Below are 26,701 nucleotides of genomic sequence, written 5' to 3'. Positions count from 1 at the left end.
AAACTTTTCTAGAATAAACACACGAAATATGTCAATAACAACGCTATCCGCATACTAGGTTATCTGCGCCGTAACTTTTCTTCTGCTCCATCGTCACTCAAGTTAACATTGTATAAAATATTGGTCAGATCCAAATTAGAAAATGCATGCGCCATATGGTACCCAACCAATGCCATTATCATTCAATCTCTTGAAGCTACTCAGAATTGCACAGCAAGTTACATTTTATCGAATTATTTACGTCATTCCAGTGTCACATCCATGAAGAGCACCCTAAGCCTGCCTGATCTTTCATTGGGCCGCAAATTGTCTCGCCTTCACCTTTTTCACAAAATCTATCATTATAACAGCCATTTGAAGGAAGCCCTCTTTCATCCACCTCGATTCATATCACCAAGGACCGACCATAGCTTTAAGGTTGGCTTAGCCTCCTGTCGCAGGAGACTGTATGACGATTCTTTTGTGCCAAGGAAAAAGCACCGCCTGGAACCACATTCCCGCCTTCGTCGCCTGTATAACGGACCTAAAGGACTTCAAGCTCGCCTTACATGGTGCCCTGTAAATTTTTTCCTTGTTTAGTTTCCTTTCTTTTTTATTTTTTTAAACTGCACTTACCCCACTCCTTTTTGTAGTGCCTTCGGGCCTTGAAAGTACCTTTAATAAATAAATAATTAAATAAGTGCTACCCTTGAAACACGAGCCACCAGCAATAAGTGTGTAGCTAAGGACGTTTGCTGTTGAATCAGCAATAACAACAATAATAATACTATTAATAATAATAAATGGCTTGAGTAGCCCAGCAAGCTTCTGCTTATGGCAGTTCTAGCCTAGACAAACCAGACGGCCTTCCAGCTGAGCCGAAAGTGTGGCCTAGACAAACATGCATAAATATACAGACGTGAGTGATGTTGTGGTTCGAAAGTCAGATATGCCATATGACATGTAGAAGCAACACACATCAAAATAGTGCATGTACCAACATAGAAGCTAAGGCATGCTTTAGCCACTGAGAAGGACAAAGTTACTGAGCAGAGATTTCCTTGGTCTTGTTTATGCCATAGGCTGCCACAATTGTGACAACCAGTACATCAGTGAAACAGGTGATTTCAAGAAAAGAGTTAAACAAAACAAATATGGCACCACAAAACGCGTGGCCTCGGCTGTCCTCGCTGAACACGCGGAATCTACAGACCACCAAATAAACTGGTCAAACGCGTGTGTTCTGGACAAAAAAAAAAAAAAAAACCACATATTCCCACGCGGGAGCACTCTTGTAAATGTGTCACAGAGTGGTCGGGGTATCGTGTGAATGTTGCATAATTGTGTTTGGTTTGGGAAAGCTTAATGATTATTTCGTCTTTATTATTCATATTTATTGAATAAAGAAAACACATTGCCTTCAACGAGTGGTAGGGCACTAATGTTGGGTTGTGCCCCCCTACTGGTTGAAAATACTGTTGCTTCCATCGCATCTACTCCAGTTAAAAAAGCGTTAAGTCAAGCGAAAGCCAAGAGAAGATGTCCTTGACTGAATTACGAACGCCCGATCTAGTGCCTACATATCGTGGCCAGTGAACGGTTCTGCAGCGCGAGCCACGGGTTTTAGATAAAATACCGAATTAAAAAGAAAATTTCCTTACGTCTAAAGCAAGCTTAGGGTATTTTTAAAGGCGTTGTTTAAAGCACTTCTCTTGCCATCTCGAGCAATTATGGCAAAAAATAATCACGTGTGGCATCACCATTTTTGAGCAACGGTGCTAAATACACATCAAGACGCTCAAAGAACAAACGAAAAAATGAGCGTGCACTCCTTGGCGTGAGTGCACGCTCAATGTGCAACGGATGGCTATGCTACATACAGTTTTGCCTGCATTACGCTAAACGACAACGACAGGCCACGACAGCACCAACCCCTAAAATGCTCCGCACTTCAGCCAACGTGCCCACATTACCACTTTGGTGTCCACACAAAACTACCAGAGCCTTTTTTCCCACTGGGCCAATTTGCAAGAGCTGTGTACTTACACTTAGAAAGTCCAGCCTAGGTGCTGGAGGGCAGCAGTCCACGTGTGTCATGTCACATGGCTCCCAAGGGAGCAGCAGGGCTGCACGAGTCAGGGGGTCACACGGGGGACCCTCGGCGTAGTCACGAGTCACCTCGTCTGCAGACCAACCGGGAGAGCACATTCAGACCACGCAACCACACTGTGCTTGGATTGTTGCAAGGCACGCAAGTCAAATATGCCTAAGCAGCCATATTCTAGATATTTCATAGTGTCAATCATGAAGATGATTTTGTCAGCAATACATCCATGCCTGTCTAGTGGGCAGGTAAAAGGTGATTTTACGGGTGGGAGGGACACTGAGCGTGAGAACATTTAAGAATGTGCTTTTATCGATTGGGATACCACTCGAGGAGTTTATGTGTAATAGTGTGCTGATTTAAAATGTCATTTATTTTCCTATAAACTATCTGTAAGCAAAGGCTATATCGTGCCGACGTTTCGACAAGCAAACTTGTCTTCCTTAGCTCATTTTTTTAGCACTAGCATATCTACGCTTCGTACCCTCTGCTCCATCCTAACAAAGAAAAAGAGGCCACAATGGATACGTGGGTTTGAGAGTGAGGAAGGAACAAATGTTCTACGAATAAAAAGAAAATAAGAAAGTGATGGGGAAGTGAGGATTTACACGTGTCACTAAATTCTGGTTGCCAGTATTAGTTGACAATGGTAGGTCTGGAATTCCTAAATGGAGGGCTTAATTCTCAGTGGTTTTCTTTGTGTGTGTACCATACCGAATGATATTGCGGAGCCCCTTTAGAAACATTTATATCTACTGGCTGGAGTGTATTGAACTTGTGAGTAAGGTACGACTATGTATAGTTTCCGTCTCTCTTGCGGATAGAAAATTTCATTGAAATATGTAGAGTTTGAGATCACAAAAGTTGTGTCCTGGTACATTGAAATGCTGTGCCACTGCTTTCGGTAATTTCTTTGCTGTGTCCAAATGATGACCGTTTAATCTAACATTAACAAGCGGTATAGTTTTGCCAATGTAGCATTTGTGACAGTTTAAACATCTGATCATTTGGATAACGTTCGCACCAGTGCAGCTAGAACTAGATTTTATATATTATAATAAGTATATAATAAGTTTATTTGTTATCTTTGTGGGAGATAGGGACAGACAGACAGATAGGGAGATTGTAGAAAAAAAGCCGTCTCCGGACAGCTTGACTAGCCTACAACCCTACGTATTTGGCAGTGCGGCAATATTACATACATAATACATAATAATAAAAATACATATATACTCCTGCACTTTTACATAATTATACAAACACAAAGCCACACATACGATAGACATAATCATTCCGGGAGCTTTTAACTATCATGTTTATTTATTCAAATCACCTCCTAGGCTCCTCCGTCGATGTATTGTGCAAGGGGGGGGGCTACATAAGTAGGGATGACAATAACTGGAGCATGGCAAGAACTTTATACAATGCTTATTGACGTAGTATAAAACACTAAAGAAAGAAAAAAAAGACCAACAAACAACCTTATACAATAGGTAAATAACATATGAATGAGAAAATACTGTCGTTATCTCGGCCTTTATTTTGATTGCATTTTGAATGCTAACGATTAGCTCGAGAAGACCATTCAATCATCTTGAAGGTGTTTGCACGTCTTGCATCTTGGATGGGAGCAAGGTCTTATTTGGGCAGTAGAATGAGAGTTTTGTTTTGCACGCAGTAACATGGACATGTTAGTGCGTTCATTTTCTTATTGCGGCAATACATGACCTTTGGTACTTTGGGAAACACTTTTCTAAGGCGCTCGTTGCTTGACAGTATTCGATAATACTTGCGAAGGATATTTTATATGTTTGGGAGTTCACTCGAGTATTCGGTTATAAATGCTGGTGGCTGGTTGGGTTCGTTCCAAATAAAAAAGAAAAAAGATTAAAAACTGCCATCTACCTGTGTCTTGCACTTCACAAGCATGAGCTGCTCATAAGAGGTGCTTCGGAGCAACAGAGTTCATATGAGAGAATTGTAGTAAGCACGGTGAATGTACTATGCAGTATAAGGTTGCAACCAGCCAAGCCATTTTAAAAACACTACTTTTCATTAAATCGGGGCTCTTTTTTACTGTATGAAGATTAAAAAAAAAAGTGCATGGACGAAAACACGTTCGATTTTTGGAAAAAGACATAACTCCATTCCGGGGTCACCAAGACGTGAAATAATTTGGGAGTCATTGCAATTTCAGAGTAGCAACTCCACAACACTGGTTAATGGAAACATGGTGTAGAACATTTATTATTTTTTATACTATTCCTGGGTTATTTATCTTCAAAATCTATGCAGTCCAACAAGGTCATATCGAACCTACGTATATAGAATTTTGGGGTATATCAAACTCGCAAGTTATCCCATTGAAATTCCTTTGTAAAAGTATAGAAATTCGCACGTTTATATCAAACGATATTTTTACCCGCCTTTGAATATATTGAACGCCGTGCAAGCTGAAAGACACGTTTCGGCACCCCCCCCCCCCCCCCCCCGCAAGCTCCGCAAACTCTGTGCGCGAGTTGGAAGACGCGCTTTGGCCTTTAACACTCGCAGCGCCCAGTCACTTCCGCGCAGCATCACACCTTCGCTAAAACCTGCAAAGCTCGAAAAAAGGTAAGGGCGAGAGGATTCAAACTGCGCGATCTCTAACTGGCGAAACTTTTTTTTTTTTTCATTCTCATTTCTCTTTATCTCTCTCTAGCTTTCTCCACGTACCCTTCGGCTCGGAGAGCAGAAATGAAGGAGCTGACATCCTCCTCCTTTCGGCTTTTCTTTTATTTTTCGTTGCTGCTTTCCAAGGTTTGATCAGTTAACCACAGCTCACTCCTTTTGCTATTGCCTTCGCGAGCAGCCATCGTCTCCCGAGCGCTTTGTTGCTTTAACCGTCACGTGGCGTACATACCACCGCATGTGCAGCATTTATCTTTTGCGTGCGTGGTGTGCAATGCCACTGAAGGCTCCTCGCGTAGCTATGGCCAGCGTCAAGAAGCGCAAGACCCTTGACTTTGCGACAAAGTTGAAGGCTATTCAGCGTGTATAGGTGGGCGAGAAATGTTTGACTGTGCCGGATGACTTCGGGATACCACGGAGCACTCTGAGTACCTTGTTGAAAAACAAGGCAGATATCAAGGTAAAGGCGGCGGAGCAGCGAACGTCGGGATTCTGTCATGTGCGCACTTCTGCCCACGGAAATGTAGAAAAGACATTCTATGCCTGGATTTTGGACATGCGCGCGAAAAATATTCCGGTGGATGGCCCGATGCTGATTGCGAAGACGAAATGGTTTGTCGCTGCACTCAGTGAAACAACTTCGCCGACAATAGCGGTTGGCTTCATCATTTTAAGCAGCGCTAAAACAACATTGGCAAAGCCATTTCTGGTGAAAGCAAAGCTGTCAGCAGCCAGGATATCCAGCCGTGGATGAAGAAGGAGTGACCGAAAATCTCCGCGAAGTTTTTTTACACGGAGACCCTCAATGCCTGGTGAGACGTAAAGACGGACACAGTAATCAACTGCTTCCTCAAGGCAGGCTTCGAGACAGCAGAACTTGCGGAAACCAATGAAGGCGACGACGATGAGTGCAGAGACGTGCATTTCGCAAGTTGTCGTCCCGCTTCCCGGCACTAGTTCTCCACAAAGTGTCAGCGGACGCCTTCGTGGAAGTGGACTGCAATGTCCACGCCGACAGCTTAAGGGACGAGGAGGATCGTCCGGACAATATGCTGGCTACAAGTGCGTACTCCACCGCTGAAGTGATGGCAACGTTGAGCATCATTCGCCGTTGTATCGTCCACATAGAGGGAATCGGGCTGCCGCACCTAGACAGCCTTGATAAAATTGAGATTAGCGTCTCACATTCCAAAACGAAGAAACCAGGCCAGAGATCAGAGATTTTTTTCACACAAATAAATCATTCTGTTTCGGCGTGTGAGTGGAATTAGTTGTCATTCTTGAATACGCCTTTTGTAGGTGGTGATCCGCTATAGGTAAGCTCACAGGGCCTTTATTTTTTATATCGAATTTTTCATATATCGAACTAATTCGTGATCCCCATTAGGTTCGATATATCCGTGTTTGACTGCATTCTGAAATTTTTTGTTTTTAATTGTCTTGCATATTAGTGTTTTTATTGCACTGTTTCCCAGCTGGCAACTAAACATGACACACTTTCCACATTTTTATTTAGTCCAAGATACAGTTGTTGCTCTAGAAATTTTTTTTTTTTTTGGGGAACAACATTTGATTGTGCATTATTTCATATTGTCACGGGGTCGTGACGTGGCCAAAGACAGAAAACTTCGTGTTGGGATTTAACTGTTTATTTGGGCGAACCTGTGCCCGGTAAAGGGAAAGTCTAATTACAGCAGCAGTCTTGCACAGATAGCAGTCTCGGACTGATAGCGGCGAACGCAGCGTCGGCCTTCGATCAACAACTGACAAGCGGCGAAGCGCGTCGGCATTTATACTCTTGCCATCGAATGTTCTAGCGTTATCGCTGGCGGTGGCGTAGGTTTCAGAACAATCTGTACCGTTCGCACAGTGGGCGTGATCTTATCGAAATGATCTACTACAGTCCGGAACCTTCTAGAAAACTGCAGGCGCGGTTTGTGCTGAGAATCGTGCGGTGTTTTCGGACGATAACAAAAACTTGGGAAATGGAACGTGGCATTGCCCCCCTCTGAAAAAAAAGGCATCGTCCCGATGCTTTAACTAAAGATGAAAGTACAATAATAATGCAAGAAAGTACAATGAATAAATTACGATACAACAATAATACAAAAAAAAAACACTAGTTCAGTTTGTTAACGTGCATGAAACGGCTTGAGGCGCGCGACATGGACGACTTCAGGTCGCGATCGGCGTCGTTGAGAGTTCGTGATGCCGTCGGGGACAACCTCGTAATCAAGCTGGCCGAGCCGTCGAACCACCCTGTACGGTCCGAAGTACCGTCGCAGAAGCTTTTCACTTAGTCCACGTCGGCGTATCGGCGTCCACACACAAACACGTTCACCGGGCTGGTATTCCACGAAGCGTCGTCGAAGGTTGTAACGGTGGCTGTCGGTCGTCTGTTGATTTTTGATACGGAGACGCGCAAGTTGTCGGGCTTCTTCGGCGCGTTGAAGGTACTCGCTCACATCGAGGTTTTCTTCGTCTGTGACGTTGGGTAACATGGCATCGAGCGTCGTTGCCGGGCTCCTTCCGTAGACCAATTTGTATGGAGATATCTGCGTCGTCTCCTGCACCGCCTTGTTGTATGCGAAGGTCACATACGGAAGAATGGTGTCCCATGTCTTGTGTTCGACATCGACGTACATTGACAGCATGTCGGCGATCGTCTTGTTAAGCCGCTCGGTGAGGCCGTTGGTCTGTGGGTGGTACGCTGTCGTCCGGCGGTGGTTTGTTTGGCTGTATGCCAAGATCGCTTGAGTTAAGTCGGCAGTGAATGCCGTTCCTCTGTCGGTGATAAGGACCTCCGGGGCGCCGTGACGTAGGACGATATTTTCGACGAAAAACTTAGCTACCTCGGATGCACTGCCTTTTGGCAGGGCTTTTGTGTCGGCGTAGCGGGTGAGGTAGTCGGTAGCTACCACGATCCACTTGTTTCCGAAAGCCGACGTCGGGAACGGCCCCAGTAGGTCCATACCAATCTGCTGGAAAGGTCGGCAAGGTGGATCGATTGGCTGCAGAAGTCCCGCTGGCCTTGTCGGCGGTGTCTTGCGTCGCTGACAGTCCCGGCATGTCCTCACATAACGAGTGACGTCGGTGGTAAGACGTGGCCAGTAGTACCTTTCTTGTATCCTCGCGAGCGTGCGGGAAACACCGAGGTGCCCTGCCGTCGGATCGTCGTGCAGGGCCTGCAGGAGTTCTGGTCGCAGAGCTGAAGGCACCACAAGGAGGTACTTAGCTCAGAGCGGTGAAAAGTTTTTCTTTTGTAGAAGACCGTTTCGTAGAAAGAACGACGCAAGTGCGCGCTTGAATACCTTCGGGACTTCGGCGGTCCTGCCTTCGAGGTATTCTATTAGGGCTTTAAGTTCCGGGTCGGCCCGCTGTCGTTCAACGAAGTCGTCGGTAGTTATCGTTCCCAAGAAGTAGTCGTCATCCGAGTCGTCGGGTAGCGGTTGGTCGACAGGCGCACGAGAGAGACAGTCAGCGTCGGAGTGTTTTTTGCCGGACTTGTAAATGACAGTAATGTCATATTCTTGAAGTCTCAGGCTCCATCGTGCGAGGCGACCTGAAGGGTCCTTCAAGGTGGCTAGCCAACACAAGGCGTGGTGGTCGCTCACAACTTTGAAGGGCCTGCCGTAGAGGTAGGGGCGAAATTTCGACGAAGCCCAGATGATGGCGAGGCACTCCTTTTCTGTTGTGGAATAATTTGCTTCTGCTTTGGATAGCGATCGGCTGGCGTGACTAATAACCCTTTCAAGTCCGTCAGTCCTCTGCACAAGAACGGCGCCGAGACCTACGCTTCTTGCGTCAGTGTGTATTTCTGTCTCGGCAAATTCGTCGAAATGGGCAAGTAACGGAGGCGTCTGGAGGCGATGTTTAAGCTCCTGGAAAGCGTGTTCCTGTGGCGTTTCCCACTTGAACTCCGAGTCGGCCTTGGTAAGGTTAGTGAGAGGATCGGCGATGCGGGCGAAGTTTTTCACGAACCGCCTATAATAGGCGCACAGGCCCAGAAATCGGCGCACGGCCTTCTTGTCAGTGGGCGGCGGGAAATCGGCGATGGCGGCTGTTTTCCGTGGATCGGGACGAACTCCAGACTTGCTGATAACGTGCCCCAGAAACAAGAGCTCCTCATACGCAAATCTGCACTATTCTGGCTTCAGTGTGAGTCCGGACGTCTTGATGGCTTGAAGTACAGCTTCAAGGCGCCGAAGATGATCGTCGAAACTTGAGGAAAACACGACGACGTCGTCCAAGTACACAAGGCAAGTCTGCCACTTCAATCCTGCCAGTACTGTATCCATAAAGCGTTGAAAAGTTGCAGGTGCTGAGCAAAGGCCGAAGGGCATCACCTTAAACTCGAAGAGGCCGTCCGGTGTTATAAACGCCGTCTTCTCTCGGTCTCGTTCGTCGACTTCGATTTGCCAATAGCCAGTCTTGAGGTCCATTGACGAGAAGTACATGGCGTTGTGGAGCCGATCAAGGGCGTCGTCTATTCGTGGGAGAGGATACACGTCCTTTCTTGTGATTTTGTTCAGGCGGCGATAATCGACGCAGAAACGTAGGGTCCCATCCTTTTTCTTCACTAACACCACGGGGGATGCCCACGGACTCTTGGACGGCTGGATAATGTCATCTCGCAGCATTTCATCGACTTGTCTCTTCATTGCCTCACGTTCTCGCGTCAAAACCCTGTACGGACTCTGACGAAGTGGTCTGGCATTTTCTTCGGTTATGATTCGATGTTTCGTGATTGGGGTCTGCCGAATTTTCGATGACGACGAAAAGCAATCTTCGTATTGCAGGAGCAGGGCCTTGAGCTGTTCTTGCTTATCGTTCGGAAGTCTGGGATTGACGTCGAAAGCTATGGGAGGGGCTTGGTTCCTCTGAGCAGGTTCCGCAGAATCGGCGAGGGCGAAAGCACTGGTGGCTTCGACAATTTCTTCGATGTATGCGACCGTTGTTCCTTTGTTCACATGTTTGTACTCATTGCTGAAATTCGTGAGCAGAACCGTTGCTTTGCCTCCTCGCAGCTCTGCAATTCCTCTTGCGACGCAAATATTTCGGGTGACCAACAGATGCTGACTGCCTTCAACGACGCCTTCCAAGTCAGGTGATTTAGGAGCGCCGACTGAAATAATGACGCTTGAGCGAGGCGGAATGGTGACTTGTTCTTCCAGCACATTTAAGGCATGGTGTCCTGACGGCGTGCGTGGCGGTAGTGCTTCTTCTGTGGATAACGTTATCGACCTTGTTTTTAGGTTGATGACAGCACCATGGAGGCATAAGAAGTCCATGCCAAGGATGACATCTCTCGAGCAACGCTGTAGGACTACGAAGTCTGTAGGATAAATACGGCCGTTAATGGTGACTCTCGCTGTGCAGATTCCTGCAGGCGTTACGAGATGACCTCCGGCTGTGCGGATTTCAGGGCCTTTCCAAGCTGTCCTAACTTTCTTTAACTTCGCGGCGACTGACCCACTGATGACAGAATAGTCGGCTCCAGTATCGACGAGAGCAGTCACACTGTGGCCGTCGATAAGAACGTCGACGTCGCTAGTTCGCCGTCTCGCATTACAGTTAGGGCGTGGCGTCGGGTCACGGCTGCGTCGGCTTGTTCCGCTGCTTTCATGTTGCGTCGTCCGGCCACCTTCGGTAAGTGAGCTTTTGCCTTCAGGGCTTTTCCTGGTTGGGGTTGTGTTCAAAAAGCTCCGTCGCGTCGGCGTCGTCGTCGGAGGATCTTCGGTAGTTCGTCGCACAGCAACCGCACCTCCATCGGTTGCTGCCCTTAGTTTCCCGGATACGGGCTAGGAGACCGGCCCCGCGTTGGGCCGGAGTACTGCCGGGGGTGTGGTGACATGCGGCGGCTGGGCGACGGCGAACGGGAAGGACTTCGTGGTGTCCATTGAGTTCCTGCCAGGTAGTCGGCGATGTCACGTGGCCGATCTCCTGGCTGCGGACGCGGTGCATTGACGGCGAAGCCACGGAGTCCCATCTGTCGGTACTGGCAACGGCAGTATGTGTGCCCGGCCTCGCCGCAGTGGTAGCAGAGCGGGCGGTTGTCAGGTGCACGCCAAACGTCCGTTTTTCTCAGTGCACTGCGCTGGCCCGCTGGGGAACGGTAGGACGTCGGTTGGGGTGGTGGCGGCGGTGGCGTCTGGCGACGGAAGTGTGACGGGGCGGCGTTTTGGCGTGGACGGGGAGGAGCGCTGTGGCGCACTGCAGCGGCGTAGCTCATAGTTTCTGGCTCGGGCGGCGGTGTTTCGGGAATTCGAAGCGATTGCCGGACTTCTTCTCGCACAATGTCGGCGATTGAATCCACTTGAGGCTGCGCCGAAGGCAACAGTTTGCGCAGCTTTTCCCGCACGATCGCTCGGATCGTTTCACGCAGGTCGTCGGAGTCACTGGCTTGAGCAGCAGCGCATTCTGGAGTCAGGCGACGATTATACTGTCTGGTGCGCATGTCCAGCGTTTTTTCGATGGTGGTCGCCTCGGATACAAATTCTTGGACGGTGTTCGGTGGGTTCCTCATTAGTCCCGCGAAGAGCTCCTGTTTGACCCCTCGCATGACGAAACGAACTTTCTTTTCCTCAGGCATGTCTGGGTCAGCGTGACGGAATAGGCGGGTCATCTCCTCTGTGAAAATTCCAACCTTTTCGTTTGGTAGCTGAACCCGGGTCTCGAGTAGAGCAGCGGCCCTCTCTTTGCGAGCGACGCTTGCGAACGTTTGAAGAAATGCGCCGCAGAAGACATCCCACGTTCGGAGCGTGGACTCCCGATTCTCTATCCAGGTCCTTGCGGTGTCTTCCAGGTAGAAGTACACACGACGGAGCTTTTCTTCGTTGTCCCAGTGGTTGAGGGCGGCCACACGGTCGTATGTTTCTAGCCAGGTTTCCGGGTCTTCAAACGATGAGCCATGGAACGTTGGTGGTTCCCTGGGTTGATAAATGACGATCGCGGGCTGGGACGCTCCGGTTGTCATTGTCGCTGCAGTCGAGGTCATGGTCTTGGTCTTCCGCGCCTTGTCTTGTAGCAGGCCGTACTCCGGTGGGAGACCTTGCTGTCGGCGGCTCGTTCGCTGCTCTTGGTTGGCGCCGGTGTTTTCTCCGCGAAGGGGGCTGGGTTCACGGCTTGACGAGGGCGTCCGGTACATGAACGAAGCAGCACCACCACCAGATGTCACGGGGTCGTGACGTGGCCAAAGACAGAAAACTTCGTGTTGGGATTTAACTGTTTATTTGGGCGAACCTGTGCCCGGTAAAGGGAAAGTCTAATTACAGCAGCAGTCTTGCACAGATAGCAGTCTCGGACTGATAGCGGCGAACGCAGCGTCCGCCTTCGATCAACAACTGACAAGCGGCGAAGCGCGTCGGCATTTATACTCTTGCCGTCGAATGTTCTAGCGTTATCGCTGGTGGTGGCGTAGGTTCCAGAACAATCTGTACCGTTCGCACAGTGGGCGTGATCTTATCGAAATGATCTACTACAGTCCGGAACCTTCTAGAAAACTGCAGGCGCGGTTTGCGCTGAGAATCGTGCGGTGTTTTCGGACGATAACAAAAACTTGGGAAATGGAACGTGGCAATATATTCCAATGTATGCTAGAATGCTTTTCAAACAGGATAAAACTTTATTGCAGAGGCATATGAGAAATCACCATTTTCACGCAATAACGAAAGTTGATAGGCTTTCCAAAAGCTCTGGCACTGTGGTGGGTGCCAAGGAAAGTGCGAATGATTTCAATAGCATCCCACGAACCTGCTTGCGGTTTTTGTTGCTTTCCTCACTTCTGCCACTACTCTTACTGCTACGTCATGCAAGCGTGTCACCAATCATGTCATGACGTCATCGCCATCGCCGAGCACATAAAAGCGAGACACGCAAAATAAACCTTCTTTGTTCTTGCTTGGTCACTGAGCCGTTCACTCGCGACGTAACAGTGGCGACGAGGCACGAATCGAAGCGGTGGGAGGAGGCTTTGAAGCGCGGCTGTTGAAACAGGCAGCGATGGCGCCGGGACAGGTGCCTGCATTCACAGAAAAAGAAGGAGGCTGGCCCGCCTACAAGGTACGCTTGGAAGCATACTTTCAAGCACAGGAAATCACAGACGAGGCAAAACAACGAGCCCTGCTGGTGGCGGCTCTGTCCAACGGCGGCGTCAAAGTACTTCAGGAACGATGCCACCCCAAAAGCGTGAACGACCTCACCTACAGCGATGTCATCAAGCATCTGCAGAGCCACTACAAGCCGCAGGTCAACGAAACAGCAGCCAGCTACCGATTCTTCACGCGCACACAGGCAGAAGGTGAGCGAGTGCGGGATTTTGTAGCCGCCCTTCGCCGCATGGCCGAAGACTGCAATTTCGGCGACGTGTTGCACCGCATGCTGCGGGACCGCATTGTATGTGGTGTTCGAGACGACGACGTAAGACGTCTGTTGTTGACCCGCGGTTCCCTGACTTTGAAGGAAGCAGAAGACTTCGTAATGGCTGCTGAGGCCGCCGCGTAAACGCGCAGCACATGCAGCCACTGCCCTCCCCGGTAGCCGACACAACGAATTTTGTCCGGCCGGGCCTCTCACGTTCGAAGTCGAAGAAAGCAAGTGGGCTATCTCGCGATGAGCATCGGCCTTGCACCCGCTGTGGTGCATCCTCGCACCAAGCGGATGATTGTCGTCATCTCCGAACAGTGTGCCATCGATGCCGGAAACGCGGCCACTTGGCACGAGTGTGTAGAGCGTCGGACGAAGACACTAATCGGAGGCAACAAGCGAACGCCCTTTTGCAAGACCCACAAGAGAGTTCAGATGACTGCGAAGCTTTATACACGCTGACTACGCATCAAGTGACGGACAGCGTGCACGTAAAGCCTATTTTGCGCCAGATAAGTTGAAACAGAGTGCCGCTCACGATGTTGGTAGACACAGGTTCACCTGTGAGTGTTATTCCGCGGTCAGTGTTCGAGCGACACTGAGGCAAATGGCCACGTTTGCAAGCCACAACAATGAAGCTGTCGTGTTTCAAGGGCCCACTTCCTATCAACGGAAAATTGCAACTCAATGCGACCATGAGTGGCGCGACCATTCAGGCCGAACTTTTCATCATCGACTGTCCGGGACCGATGCTTTGCGGCCGTGACACTATCCGCAGCTTTAATACGGCAGGCGTGCCGGTACTCACTGGAAACGAGGTGGCATGTTTGCAGGTGGAAAATGCGGACAGAATGGTGGAAACCGTGCTATCAAAGTACAGTGATGTCTTTGCTCCTCGGTTGGGTTTGCTCCGAGGGCCACCGGTACACCTGACAGTCAAAGAAGGCGCAAGACCCAGGTTTTGTAAGGCGCGGACGGTGCCGTATGCGCTCAAACAAATGGTATCAGCCGAGTTAGATCGGCTGGTAAACGAAGGGGTGTTATCACCGGTAACATCAGCCGAATGGGCCACACCCGTGGTGCCTGTAATCAAGAAAGATGGACAGGTGCGATTATGCGGCGACTCTCGGCTTACGGTGAACGCAGCTACCCTAATGGAGCAATATCCGCTGCAGCGGGTTGACGATATCTTTGCGAACCTCAACGGCGGAGAAGTTTTCAGCACATTGGACTTGAGAAACGCCTATAATCAGCTGCCCCTTGACGAGGACTCGAAGGGGCTAGTCGTTTTTAACACGCACAAGGGTCTCTACTGTTTCAACAGGCTGCCGTTCGGAGTGTCGTCAGCGCCAGCAATCTTCCAGCGGCGCATGGAGGCCGTGCTCAGCGGGATCCCCGGCGTGCAGGTTTATCTGGACGACATAATTGTATCGGAAAAGGCAAACGACTGCAGGATCCTGGAGCAAGTGCTACAGCGCCTAAGGAACACGGCCTGCGCCTACGACGGGAGAAATGCAAGTTCAGGCAAGAGCAAGTCACCTTTCTTGGACACTGCATCGACAGACACGGCCTACGCCCCAAAAGCGACAATATCACGGCACTGCTCGACGCCCCCCAGCCCACTTCGGTAAGAGAACTGAAAGCTTTTTTAGGTCTGTTGAATTACTACGGCAAGTTTTTGTCCAATGTGTTGACCTTACTAGCGCCCTCATACGCATTGTTGGCAAAGGGCGTAAAATGGGTCTGAGGCAGACAACAGCAGAATGCTTTCGAGGCAGCTAAACAAGCAGTGAAGAATGCAAAAGGTTTGGTGCATTTTGACCCAAGCAAGCCCATTCGCCTAGAGTGCGACGCGTCAGCAGTAGGCCTGGGAGCAGTGTTGTCGCATCGAGTCGGAGCAATTGGCTACCCTATCGGATTTAGGTCACGAACATTAACAAAAGCCGAGAAAAATTATTCCCAGTTGGAAAAGGAGGCCCTCGCCCTCGTATTTGGTGTGACCAGGTTCAGAGACTATCTGTATGGGACCCACTTCGAACTAGTAACCGACCACAAACCGTTAACCGGACTGTTCAGTCCAGACAAGGGAATTCCGCTGATGGCCGCTGCCCGCATTCAGCGTTGGGCCCTGCTGTTGGGTGGATATCGGTACAGCCTAACCTATCGTAAAGGATCTGAAAACGTAAACGCAGATGCTTTCAGCCGACTCCCTATTCCTCGGCGGCAGCCCGATAACGTAAAAGACGACGCTCCCGAGTATGTATTATACGCTGAAGCTGTGAACGCGGCACCCATCAGTGCCAAAAAGTTGGCGGTTCTAACCATCCGTGATGCTATGTTACAGCAGGTGCGAAAGTGGATCCTGCAGGGCTGGCCGCAGTACCTGACAGAGTCCGAAGAGCGATTCCGGCCGTTCTTCCAGAAAAAGGATGAGCCGACGGTGAATCAGGACCTCATTTATTGGGGACATAGAATAGTAGTGCCATCAGCGGCTGCTGGGAGTCTTTTGAGGCTCCTACATGAAACACATCCAGAGATGGCGGCAATGAAAAACCTTGCTCGAATCATTTTTTGGTATCCATGGCTGGATGCCGATACCGAAAGAATGAAACGCGAATGTGAGAGGTGTGCTCAAACCAGTGCAATGCCTCCTGCGCAGGTTCTGGCGCCATGGCCAGAAACGGGCCGGAAATGGTCTCGAGTGCACATCGACTACGCAGGCCCCGTCGAAGGACACATGCTGCTGGTGGTCGTAGATGCTGAAACAAAGTGGCTGGAGGCCATATCGAGGCGGAGTTCGACATCAGAAGCCACTGTGGAAGCGTTGAGGCCCATATTTGCCAGGTTCGGACTGCCACATACACTTGTTTCAGATAATGGGCCATAGTTCGTCTCAGCCGAGTTTCAGAAGTTCGTAAGAATGAACGGGATCAACCACGTGACGACGGCACCTTACCACCCGCAGTCAAATGGCCTGGCGGAACGCGCGGTTCGCACGATCAAGGAAGGCCTTTGAAAAAGCCAAGGGGGTGGCACATTCATTAAACGTCTCAGTCAGTTTTTATGCGGATACCGACGGACACCGGTAAAGGCTGGGAAGTCTCCGTCCGAACTACTGCTGGGTTATCAGCTACGGATCAGGCTAGACTGTTGCCTCCCGAGTGCAGGCGGGGAACCGCGTCTTGAAGAGCGCTCCTCCACCATGCCGTTCTGTGCAGGACAGCCGGTGTGGCTGAGAAGTTTCCACAGCCGGCCAAAATGGTTGCCGGGAGTGGTCACCAGTACCCAAGGGGCTCGGACGGCGACTGTGTCTACGCCGGACGGCGAGCAACGTCGTCATGCGGACCAACTGCGGCTGCGCACTCTGAAGGACTCGAACACGATGCAGCCAGGGGGCGCTACAACATCCACCACCACCGCTAACGAAACCTCGCCGATGCCAGCCGGCATGGCTGACCCCACGCCGGCGGGGTCGCCGCCCTCTAGTCAACCTCAGGCACCGCCGCCGCTTCAGGCTACGGCGACCACCTCAAAGGCTACGGCGACCACCTCAAAGGCTACGGCGAACAGGCTACGGCGACCACCTCAAAGGTTCAACTGGTAAAAGGGGGAGAAGTGCTACGTCATGCAAGCGTGTCGCCAATCATGTCATGACGTCATCGCCATCGCCGAGCACATAAAAGCGAGACACGCAAAATAAACCTTCCTTGTTCTTGCTTGGCCGCTGAGCCGTTCACTCACGACGTAACACTTACAATCCTTGAGCACACTCTCACTGTGTTTTGTGGGTGTCAATGCTAGAAACCTCAGGTATCAACATGGTTGCCAACAGAGGTGTTAGCAACAAACAGTTCAAAGTAAAACTAAAAAGCTATTGCTGCTATCATCATCATTATGCTACTAAATGTAAACAGCAATGATTGCACCGGTGACTGCTGGAGGAAATGTATGCGCTCGACTTGTCAAATGAGCAGTGCTGCAATTTACAAACTTCTGGGCTCTGGACTACCTCATGGGTTGAAAAAATGTTGCGAATCACTATCTTACTCTTTCATTATTGTGGGATTGCTCTTTGAAAATTGTTAATTGTCAAGGCCACCCCAACTAGAATGTAGATGAAAAGGAGCTGTGAAGAGATTGAATTTCCCACTTTATGAAGGCGAGCTGTGCTTGTGTCTTCTTTCTTTTTGTCCCCAACATAACAGCTTGGCAGTTTTTTTTCTTATTCTAGTTACAATAAATTCGAGGCGCAGTCTTACTTGAAACCCGCATAACGCTAATTCGAGCGGTCCTGCAGGTTTTGTGCTACATTGCATCTTTGGCTAACACTAACCTCCGCAGGCGATGTCCCTGATGGGGAAGAGGACGCTGTAGGTCTCCCTCTGGGGCAGCTGGCAGAAGGGGACACAGCGGAAGCTCGGCTGGCTGCTCTCGTGCTGGATGCTGCTGCCAAACTCATCCATGACGTACCTGCACACACACACCCCCGTCACCTCTTATCCACTATAGTACAGTTGCATTCAAGCGCTGACGAAATGGCGACGTTCGGCTCTTCTCACGGACAGCTACCAAAACAATCTTACTAGATAATTTAAGATTACTTGTAAACTGGGGAATGCAAAACTTACCCATCCTGAATTACACTGCAGTCAGTTTTCTCAGGCATCAACTCGTTTTGCAAAAGCTCATAACTTCCTGTCACCCAAACCCAGGACCCAGGAGTGAAAAAAAAAAAAGCTATTTTTGCTATCGTCCTCATGCCACGGAATGCAAACAGAATATAACTAGCCATCACTTCCTCATGCCTTACGACTGTGGAACGAACTTTCAAACAGCACCACCCTTCAGTGTAATCACAATAAACTTTGCGAACATCTTATTAACTGTGTGGGGGAGCACCTGCGCCCCGCCACCCTTTCCCTACTACGGCCGTGCGACAGCCTACTCGCGAGGACATATCTGTCCCTTTAGGTACAAGTCAACAAAGCTTCTTGCGAAGGGATGGAGAACCCCTGCGGCCAGCGCTTGCGATTCCCCTTTTCCTGGCGCACAGAACGGGTTTCACTCCATCAGCGAACGAACAAACCTTCGTCAGGAAAAGAAAAACCGGATAAGTGAACAAAGTGTGCGGACGGCCGCGCTTTCTCTGACACCAGCCTAGGAAGAAGGAGGTTGAACCCACAACCCCCTGTCAGCCGAGGACGACAACGACCAAGGAGTAAGCATCTGCCCTTGTTTTATGTAGTATCTCCTGACGACATTTACACGTTATTACTAATGTATAGCAAAAAAGTGTGTTGTTGACCAAGCCTGTTGCCTTATTCGCCCGAACCCGTGTAGCTGCAATGAGACAAGCTATGGATAGGCTATGGACGTTAATTAATAGACAAGCTATGGACGTTAATTGTGCACAATACGACTGCGTGCGGCTGGAACATTAGCTGTAGGCTTCTGCATTAGCCGTACATAGGACGGACCCCCTACAAACACTTCACTTATGAATCATGAGAGCTAATGCACCCAAGATTCCCTCTTTTCTCGTTTTAGGAGCAAAACTCTTCTTAGTCTAACCTTGCCACGTATCACGCGTAACCGAGAGAAGAAAAGACGAGAAAGAAAAGAAGGCAATAAGAAATGAATGACCATTTGTCGTCTCATTTCCTAGATGGCGTTACTCTGCCCCTACTCTCCAGAGTGCCCCTACTCTACAACTGTCTGCTGCACGCGCTTTGCCTGAGGCATGGAAAACGAGCGCCTCTCTCAGTTTCCTGGATAGTCACTGTACATGGCGGATCGTTGGTGGGGTGTGGGCGAAGCAGAGCGGTGGGCGCGTTGAAAACGCTTGCGTTCGGCTTCCTTGGCTCTTGTCTCATCAATGTTGCCCGTGCGCTGTCTGCATTCTCGAATGCGGTCAGATGCATGGACTCATGCATGGACACTTCGGCCCACTCATTATCAGTAGCTCCGTGGATATACTGTGATTTTCTTCTTCTTTTATTTCATCAGCAATGTGAAACTGTTGTTTTTTGTTGATCATCCTACCTAATATCTGTAAATTGCATAATCTGTTTTACTGCACTTGCATTTGATTTGTACAACATAATGTTACATTTATCTTTTGTGTAAACAAATAATAAATAAATATGGCAAGTTTGCCTCTAAATTTCACCTCTGAGAAGAGTCCAAGTTGAACCAGAAAGGTCGGGGCGCAATTTTTACTTTTAATGATTAGCCTGGTTGGTTACCAGCCTTCCTCCAATGTTAAAAGTTTGCTCTGTATCCTTCTAGAATTCTTTGCCTCAGGATATCAGAATGAATCCCTCAAAATATTCAAAAAAGCCTCGCATTTGTTTTCATTTATTACCTTCATAATACTTCATATTATTTATAGTAACTGTTATTGTATTTTAGCAAGAATTTGTTTTTTCATCCATTAGCGTACATATTGCCTTGTTCCATTGCTCAAGTTTTCTAATCTCCCCAAATACACCACGCAATTCTCAGCGCAAATCGCTCCTGCAGTTTCGAGAAGCTTCAAGACTGTAGTAGATAATTTCGATAAGATCACGCCCACTCCGTGAACTGTACAGATTATTCTGAAACCTACGTCACCGCCAGCGATAACGCTAGAACATTCAATGGCAAGAGTATAAATGCCGACGCACTTTGCCGCTTGTGAGTAGTTGATCGACGGCTGACGCTCCGTTCGTCGCTATCAGTCCAAGACTGCTACTGTAGTCTGACTTTCCGTTTACTGGGCACAGGTTCACCCAAATAAACAATTTATTATTTGACTCGCAGTGTGCTTCATTCGTCCACGTCGGAACCCCGTGACATATGGTGGAGGTGCTGTTTCTTCCACGTACCGGACGCCTCCGTCAAGCCGTGCACCCAGCCCATGCCGTGAAGACACCGACGCCAGCAACGAGCAGTGAGTTAGCCACATGCAACAAGGTCTGCCACCGCAACAAGGTCTTCCACCGCAGTACGGGCTTTTACTGGACAAGGCTCAGAAAACCAAGACGTTGACGTCGACCACGGCGACCATGTAAGCGCGTGTTCCACCTGCCCCACTCCTGCTCCGGCAACCCAAAGAGCCGCCAACTTTCCGCGGTTCGCCACTGGAAGACCCGGAAAGCTGGATCGAAAGATTCAACCACGTCGCCGCCTTCAATGACTGGACAGGCGATGACAAGCTCCGGCATGTGTATTTCGCCTTAGAAGATGCTGCTCGAACCTGGTTTGAGAATTAAGAGCGTAGCCTTACAACGTGGGATGTCTTTCGCACCAAGTTCCTCACCACTTTTGCAAGTGTGGTGAGGAACCTGCATGCAGATGCCAAATGAAAACATGGCGCTATTAACGGAAGATATAATTAAACTCTTCCGCCACGCTGACTCCGAAATGTCCGAGGAGAAGAAGGTTCCTCTTCTCATGGGAGGAGTAAAGCAAGAACTCTTTGTCGGGCTGATCATAAACCCGCCAAAGACGGTCACCGAATTCATTTCAGAAGCGTCTACGATAGAGAAGATGCCCGAGATGCGCATGCAACAATATAACAGTAGCTTTTCGTCTACAAGCTACGCCGGCATTCAAGCGCTAGGAACAACTGACTTGCGTGAGACGATCCGAGCGATTGTGCAAGAAGAGCTGCGAAAATTACTTCCTTCAGTGCAGCCTCACGTGGAATCCATTGCGGACGTCGTACACCAGGAGATCCAGCAATCGCTGGGCATTCCTCAGCCTCAAGAGCCGCAGCTGCAAGTTATGAGCTATGCTGCTGCAGCCCGCCGGCACAACGCTCTTCCTCGTCCACGCCAAAACGCCACCCCATCGCACTTCCGTCGCCAGACGCCACCGCCGCCACCACCCCCACGATTGTCCTACCGTTCGCCAGCGGGCCAGTGCAGTGTGCGGAGGAAAAGAGACGTTTGGCGTGCACCTGACAACCGTTCGCTTTGCTACCACTGCGGCGAGGACGGGCACAAATACCGCCGTCGCCAGTACCGACAGATGGGACTGCGTGGCTTCGCCGTCAATGCACCACGTCCGCAGCCAGGGGAATGGCCACATGATATCGCCGACTACCTGACAGGAACTCAGTGGACACCACGAAGTCCTTACCGTTCACCGTCGCCCAGCCGTCACATGTCATCGCACCACCGGCAGTAATCTGGCAAGAACGCGGGGCCGGTCTCTTAGCCTGTATCCGGGAAACTAAGGGTAGCAAGCGATGGAGGTGCGGTTGCTGTGCGACGAACTACCAAAGATCCTCCGACAACGCCGCCGCCGTGGGGCTTTTCGAACACGACGCCAACTAGGCAATGTCATGACGGCGACCACTCACTTACCGAAGGTGACCTGACGACGCAACATGGAAGCAGCGGAACAAGCCGACACAGCCGTGACCCTAGCCACGCTCTAACTGTAACACGAGATGGCGAACTAGCGACCTCGACGTTCTTATCGACGGCCACAGTGTGACCGCTCTCGTCGATACTGGAGCCGACTATTCCGTCATCAGTGGGCCGTTGGCCGCGAAGTTGAAGTAAGTTAGGACAGCTTGGGAAGGCCTTGAATTCCCGCCGCCCACTGACAAGAAGGCGGTGCCTTTATTTCTGGGCCTGTGCGCCTATTACAGGCGGTTCGTGAAAAACTTCACCCGCATCGCCGATCCACTTACCAAGGCCGATCCACTTACCTAACCTTACCAAGGCCGACATGGAGGTCAAGTGGGACACACCGCAGGAACACGCTTTCCAGGAGCTTAAACATCGCCTCCAGATGCCTTCGTTACTTGCCCAATTCGACGAATTCACTGAGACAGAAATACACACTGACGCAAGAAGCGTAGGTCTCGGCGCCGTTCTTGTGCAGAGGACTGACGGACTTGAAAGGGTTATTAGTCACGCTAGCAGATCGCTATCCAAAGCAAAAGCCAATTATTCCACAACAGAAAAGGAGTGCCTCACTTTCATCTGGGCTACGTCGAAATTTCGCCCCTACCTCTACGGCAGGCCCTTCAAAGTTGTGAGCGACGACCACGTCTTGTGTTGGCTAGCTACCTTGAAGGGCCCTTCAGGTCGCCTCGCACGATGGAGCCTGAGACTTCAAGAATATGACATTACCATCGTTTACAAGTCCGGCAAGAAACACTCCGACGCCGACTGTCTCTCTCGTGCGCTTGTCGACCAACCACCACCCGACGACCCGGATGACGACTACTTCTTGAGAACGATAACTGCCGACGACTTCGCTGAACGACAGCGGGCCGACCCGGAGCTTAAGGCCCAAATAGAATACCTCGAAGACAGGACCACCGAAGTCCCGAAGGTATTCAAGCGACACTTGCGTCGCACTTCCTGCGAAACGGTCTTCTCCAAAAGAAAAACTTTTCACCACTCCGAGCCAAGTACCTCCTTGTAGTGTGTGGTGTCATGCGAAGCCTGTGTGACGTCACGCTGATAGCGCCGGTGCTTCATGACTATATAAGCACTGTGAATTGGGCGCTCAGTGTTTTTTTGTACTTCGTATGCATGTAGTAATAAACCGTCTCACTGTTCTTCGTTCACGGCCACTCTGGCTCTGCTCGTCCCTTGAGACTACAACAGTTGGCGACAGGGATGGGATCCGAATTCCACTGAGCTAGAAGACACCATTAGCCGCGGTGCCAAAGTGCTGCGAAGCTATAGGCAGGATGGCGACATTCGGAAAGTTGATCAGTTCATCGAGGACGGTGACAAAGATTTTCAGTCCTATGTGGAGCGGTTCAACCACTTCCTGAAGGCCTCCTAGGTGAGCGACGACCTGAAGGTGTCAGTGTTCATAACAGCGATAGGAAAGAAGGTCTACAAAACTCTGAAAACGTGGCTGGAGCAAAAAAATCCAGAAAACAAGACGTACGCAGAGTTAGTACAGAAACTGAAAGAGCAGTACGTTCCCAAAACTTTCGCGATTGCCGAGCGTTTCAAATACAATCGTTGTTTTCAACAAGATGGGCAAGCGGTGACAGCCTTCGCTGTAGAGCTGAAGCGGTTGGCGACATCCTGTGATTTCAGAACGTTTCTGGACGACGCGCTGCGCGACTGGTTTATGGCAAGACTTTGTGACAAAGAAACACAAGCAGAGCTGCTAAAGACAAGCAAGATGGTTTTTAAACAGGCCTGCGATATCGCTAGGAGTATCGAGTTGGCCCGGAAAGAAAGCCAGGATTTTCAGCCCAAGTCGGTGCAAGGAATGATCAGCACCCTTAATCGCAATACAGATAGCGGGAAACGCCCACCACGCTGGAGAGAAGAAACTACGGGGATGCTTGCTGGCGCCAGGGGGGCGGAACCACTGCACTGTTTCCGATGCGGCTTAAAGCATGAAGCATCTATCTGCAAAATTCGCAACTACCGTTGTCGGGTGTGTAAACGGGTTGGACACTTAGTGAAGATGTGTAGCGACAGAGGTAGAGACGCTGCGAACGTGATAAACGAGGAAAGTGACGCGGGTAACATGTGCTGTACAATATCTATTCCTGTGAGGGGCGCACCAGACTCTACGAAATTTGCCTGAAGCTAGACCAGAAAAGTGTGCGTATGCAGATTGACACAGGGGCGTCTGTGTCAGTTCTACCAGCGTCACTGTGCAAGAAATACTGGCCCAGCCTACCCTTAGAGCCATGCAGTCTCAAGCTAAAAACCTACGGTGGCACTCCGCTAATGGTAAAAGGGAAGCTAAACGTTTCCGTAGAGCACAACGGTCAGCACAAGCAACTTCCGCTAATTGTCGTAAAATAAACGGGAGTGCTAACACTATGCTATTGGGGCGAGGCTGGCTGTCAGCACTGAAGTTAGACTGGGCTAGTGTGCATAAGGTTTGCTTGGACAAAATGACGTTGCTGCTTGAAAAATATGCTAAGATTTTTTAGCCTACCTTGGGTCTAATTAGGAACAGGGCCATTAAGTTAGTGCTTAAAGATAATAATAGCACAGCCGTTGTTTGTAAAGCGCGATCAGTACCATTTTCAGTTAAAGAAGCAGTGTCTTCGGAACCGCAGAACCTCGTGAAAACCGGAGTGCTAATACCTGTTCAGCAGAGTGAATGGGCGACGCCACTCATAGTGGTTCCGAAACCAAACAACCAGGTCAAGGTGTGTAGGGATTTCAAGGTGACACTAAACCCATGCCTAAGAACTGATAATTACCCCCTTCCCGTGATTGAGGATCTGTTTGTAAAGCTAGCCGGTTGCAAATATACTGTTACGTGGAAAATAACAGCTGTCAGTCCGCAGCCACAACGCAGCTCACCGACAACTTCCACTTCTTCACTCTCAGTCTGAGGCACCTTACTTGGGTATGCCCCACTATGCCCTCTTTCAGTCAGACGAAATCACATAACACGACCCCCGGCGGCAAAAGCGCCGACCCGGCGAGTTAACGGGGCCACAGCAGAAGCAGTGTGGTAACGCTTGAGCCTTGATACGTGGACGATGTCCCTTGACAGCAGAGCGGAAGATGTTGATGGATTATCAGGGACAATTTCATATGTAGTGTCGGTCACTCGTCTAAGCATGCGGTATGGGCCCGTGAAACAAGAGAGAAGTTTTTCTGAAAGGCCTGCATGTCGCGTAGGGGACCAAAGAAGAACGAGGGAACTTGTTGGAAAGTGTTCGTCGCGATGCCGCTCGTCGTAACGATGCTTCTGCGAGTCTTGGGGCGCCATTAATCTGCTGCGGGCAAGCTGACGAGCGTGGTCGGCTCGGGTAATAGCGTCGCGTGCATATTCAGAAGTAGACTGCGCAGTGGCTGGCAGAAAGGTATCCAACGGCAATGTTGGTTCGCGTCCAAACAGAAGGTAAAATGGCGAGTACCCGGCAGTGTCATTCCGGGAGGAATTGTATGCGAACGTCACGTAGGGTAGTGCAAGGTCCCAATCACGATGGTCGGCCGAGACATACTTCGATAGCATGTCTGTCAGGGTGCGGTTTAAACGTTAAGTAAGCCCGTTTGTCTGGGGGTGGTACGATGTCGTGAGCTTATGTTGGGTAGAGCAGGAACGCAGAATATCGTCAACCACTTTCGAAAGGAACGTATGGCCTCGGTCTGTCAGCAGTTGACGAGAGGCTCCATGCACTAAAATGAGATCGCGTAGTAGAAAATCAGCGACGTCTGTAGCGCAGCTTGTTGGCATGGCTCGCGTAACTGCATAAGAGGTCGCATAATCCGTAGCCACCGCGACCCACTTGTTTCCGGAGGCGGATGTTGGGAAGGGACCGAGAAGGTCCAAACCAACACGGAAGAATGGCTCCGATGGGATGTCGATGGGCTGAAGATATCCGGAAGGTAGTCCAGACGGCTTTTTGCGACGCTGGCAAATTTCACAAGCGTTGACATAGCGACGTACAGAGCGTGAAAGGCCAGGCCAGTAGAAGCGGTGGCGCACATGGTCATATGTGCGAGAGACACCAAGGTGACCCGCGGTTGGCGCGTCATGGAGCTCGCGTAGGACTGTGGAACGCAGGTGCTTTGGTATGACTAGAAGTAGGTCGTGACCATTGGGCGATAAATTACGCCGATATAAGGTGTGGTCCTTTAAGGTAAACATGCGAACAGAAGCGTCTTGCGGTGAAGATTCGAGCTGTTGTATTAGGCGGCTGATATCCGGATCGCGACGCTGCTCATCCTCGAGATGAAGCAGCTGGGAGATGGAAAGGACGCAGCCCACAGAATCAGTGCTCGTAGGATCGCAGTCGGCCACAGGGTAGCGTGACAGACAATCCACATCTTTGTGCAGTTTTCCTGATTTGTACACTACGGTGTAAGAATACTCCTGGAGGCGGAGTGCCCAGCGGGCGAGACGACGTGTGGGATCTTTGAGGGAGGCGAGCCAGCAGAGAGCGTGGTGGTCGGTAAGAACTATAAATGATCGGCCGTATAAGTAAGGGCGAAATTTTGCGACTGCCCACACCAGCGCTAGGCATTCGCGCTCTGTGATGGAATAATTACGCTCCATGGTGGACAGCAGCCTGCTGGCATAAGCTATCACGCGATGCTGCCCACGTTGTCGCTGAGCCAACGCAGCGCCTATTCCGTAACCGCTGGCATCGGTGCGCACTTCGGTCGGTGCCGTAGGGTCGAAGTGAGCCAGCACAGGAGAAGAAGTGAGCAAAGTGGTCAGGTCGAAAAATGCTGCTGCTTGCGAGAGACCCCAGGTAAGCGTCTCATCTGGTTTGAGTAAATCTGTTAGGGGCCGAGCGATTTCCGCGAAGTTCTTGATGAACCGCCGAAAATAGGAGCAGAGCCCCACAAAGCTGCGGACATCTTTGGCGGTTTTCGGCACAGGAAAGTCCTTCACAGCTCGAACTTTTTCTGGGTCAGGCTGTACGCCGTAAGCGTCAACAATATGTCCAAGTATTGTAATGCGACGGCAACCAAACCGGCACTTGGATGAATTCAGCTGAAGGCCGGCGAGACGGAATACATCAAGAATTTTCGACAGTCTCTCAAGGTGCGCTTCAAAAGTGGGAGCAAACACAATCACGTCATCCAGATAACAAAGACACGTAGACCACTTGAATCCATGGAGCAGGGAGTCCAT

The 26,701-nt window shown here is 50.1% G+C and overlaps 1 protein-coding gene and 1 pseudogene across 8 annotated transcripts in view; one reads left to right on the top strand and one right to left on the bottom strand.

Moving 5' to 3' along the window:
- The window catches only part of TTLL12 (Tubulin tyrosine ligase-like 12), a 457,993-nt gene that overhangs the window by 174,364 nt on the left and 256,928 nt on the right, over window positions 1-26,701 (bottom strand). For all 8 annotated transcript variants that reach the window (XM_075882498.1, XM_075882503.1, XM_075882499.1 and 5 more), the window contains 2 exons: window positions 17,451-17,587; window positions 2,026-2,162 (listed from right to left, as the gene is read on the bottom strand). In XM_075882498.1, coding sequence (XP_075738613.1) covers window positions 2,026-2,162; window positions 17,451-17,587 — 274 coding nt within the window. The remainder of the gene's footprint in view (window positions 1-2,025; window positions 2,163-17,450; window positions 17,588-26,701) is intronic.
- Window positions 20,522-23,677, top strand: LOC142783772 (uncharacterized; annotated as a pseudogene).

This window comes from Rhipicephalus microplus, unplaced genomic scaffold (assembly GCF_043290135.1).
Source record: "Rhipicephalus microplus isolate Deutch F79 unplaced genomic scaffold, USDA_Rmic scaffold_12, whole genome shotgun sequence".
NCBI lineage: Eukaryota > Metazoa > Arthropoda > Arachnida > Ixodida > Ixodidae > Rhipicephalus > Rhipicephalus microplus.
The sequence above is the reverse complement of the archived record's forward strand: the minus strand, read 5'-3'. Positions and strand labels throughout refer to the sequence as shown.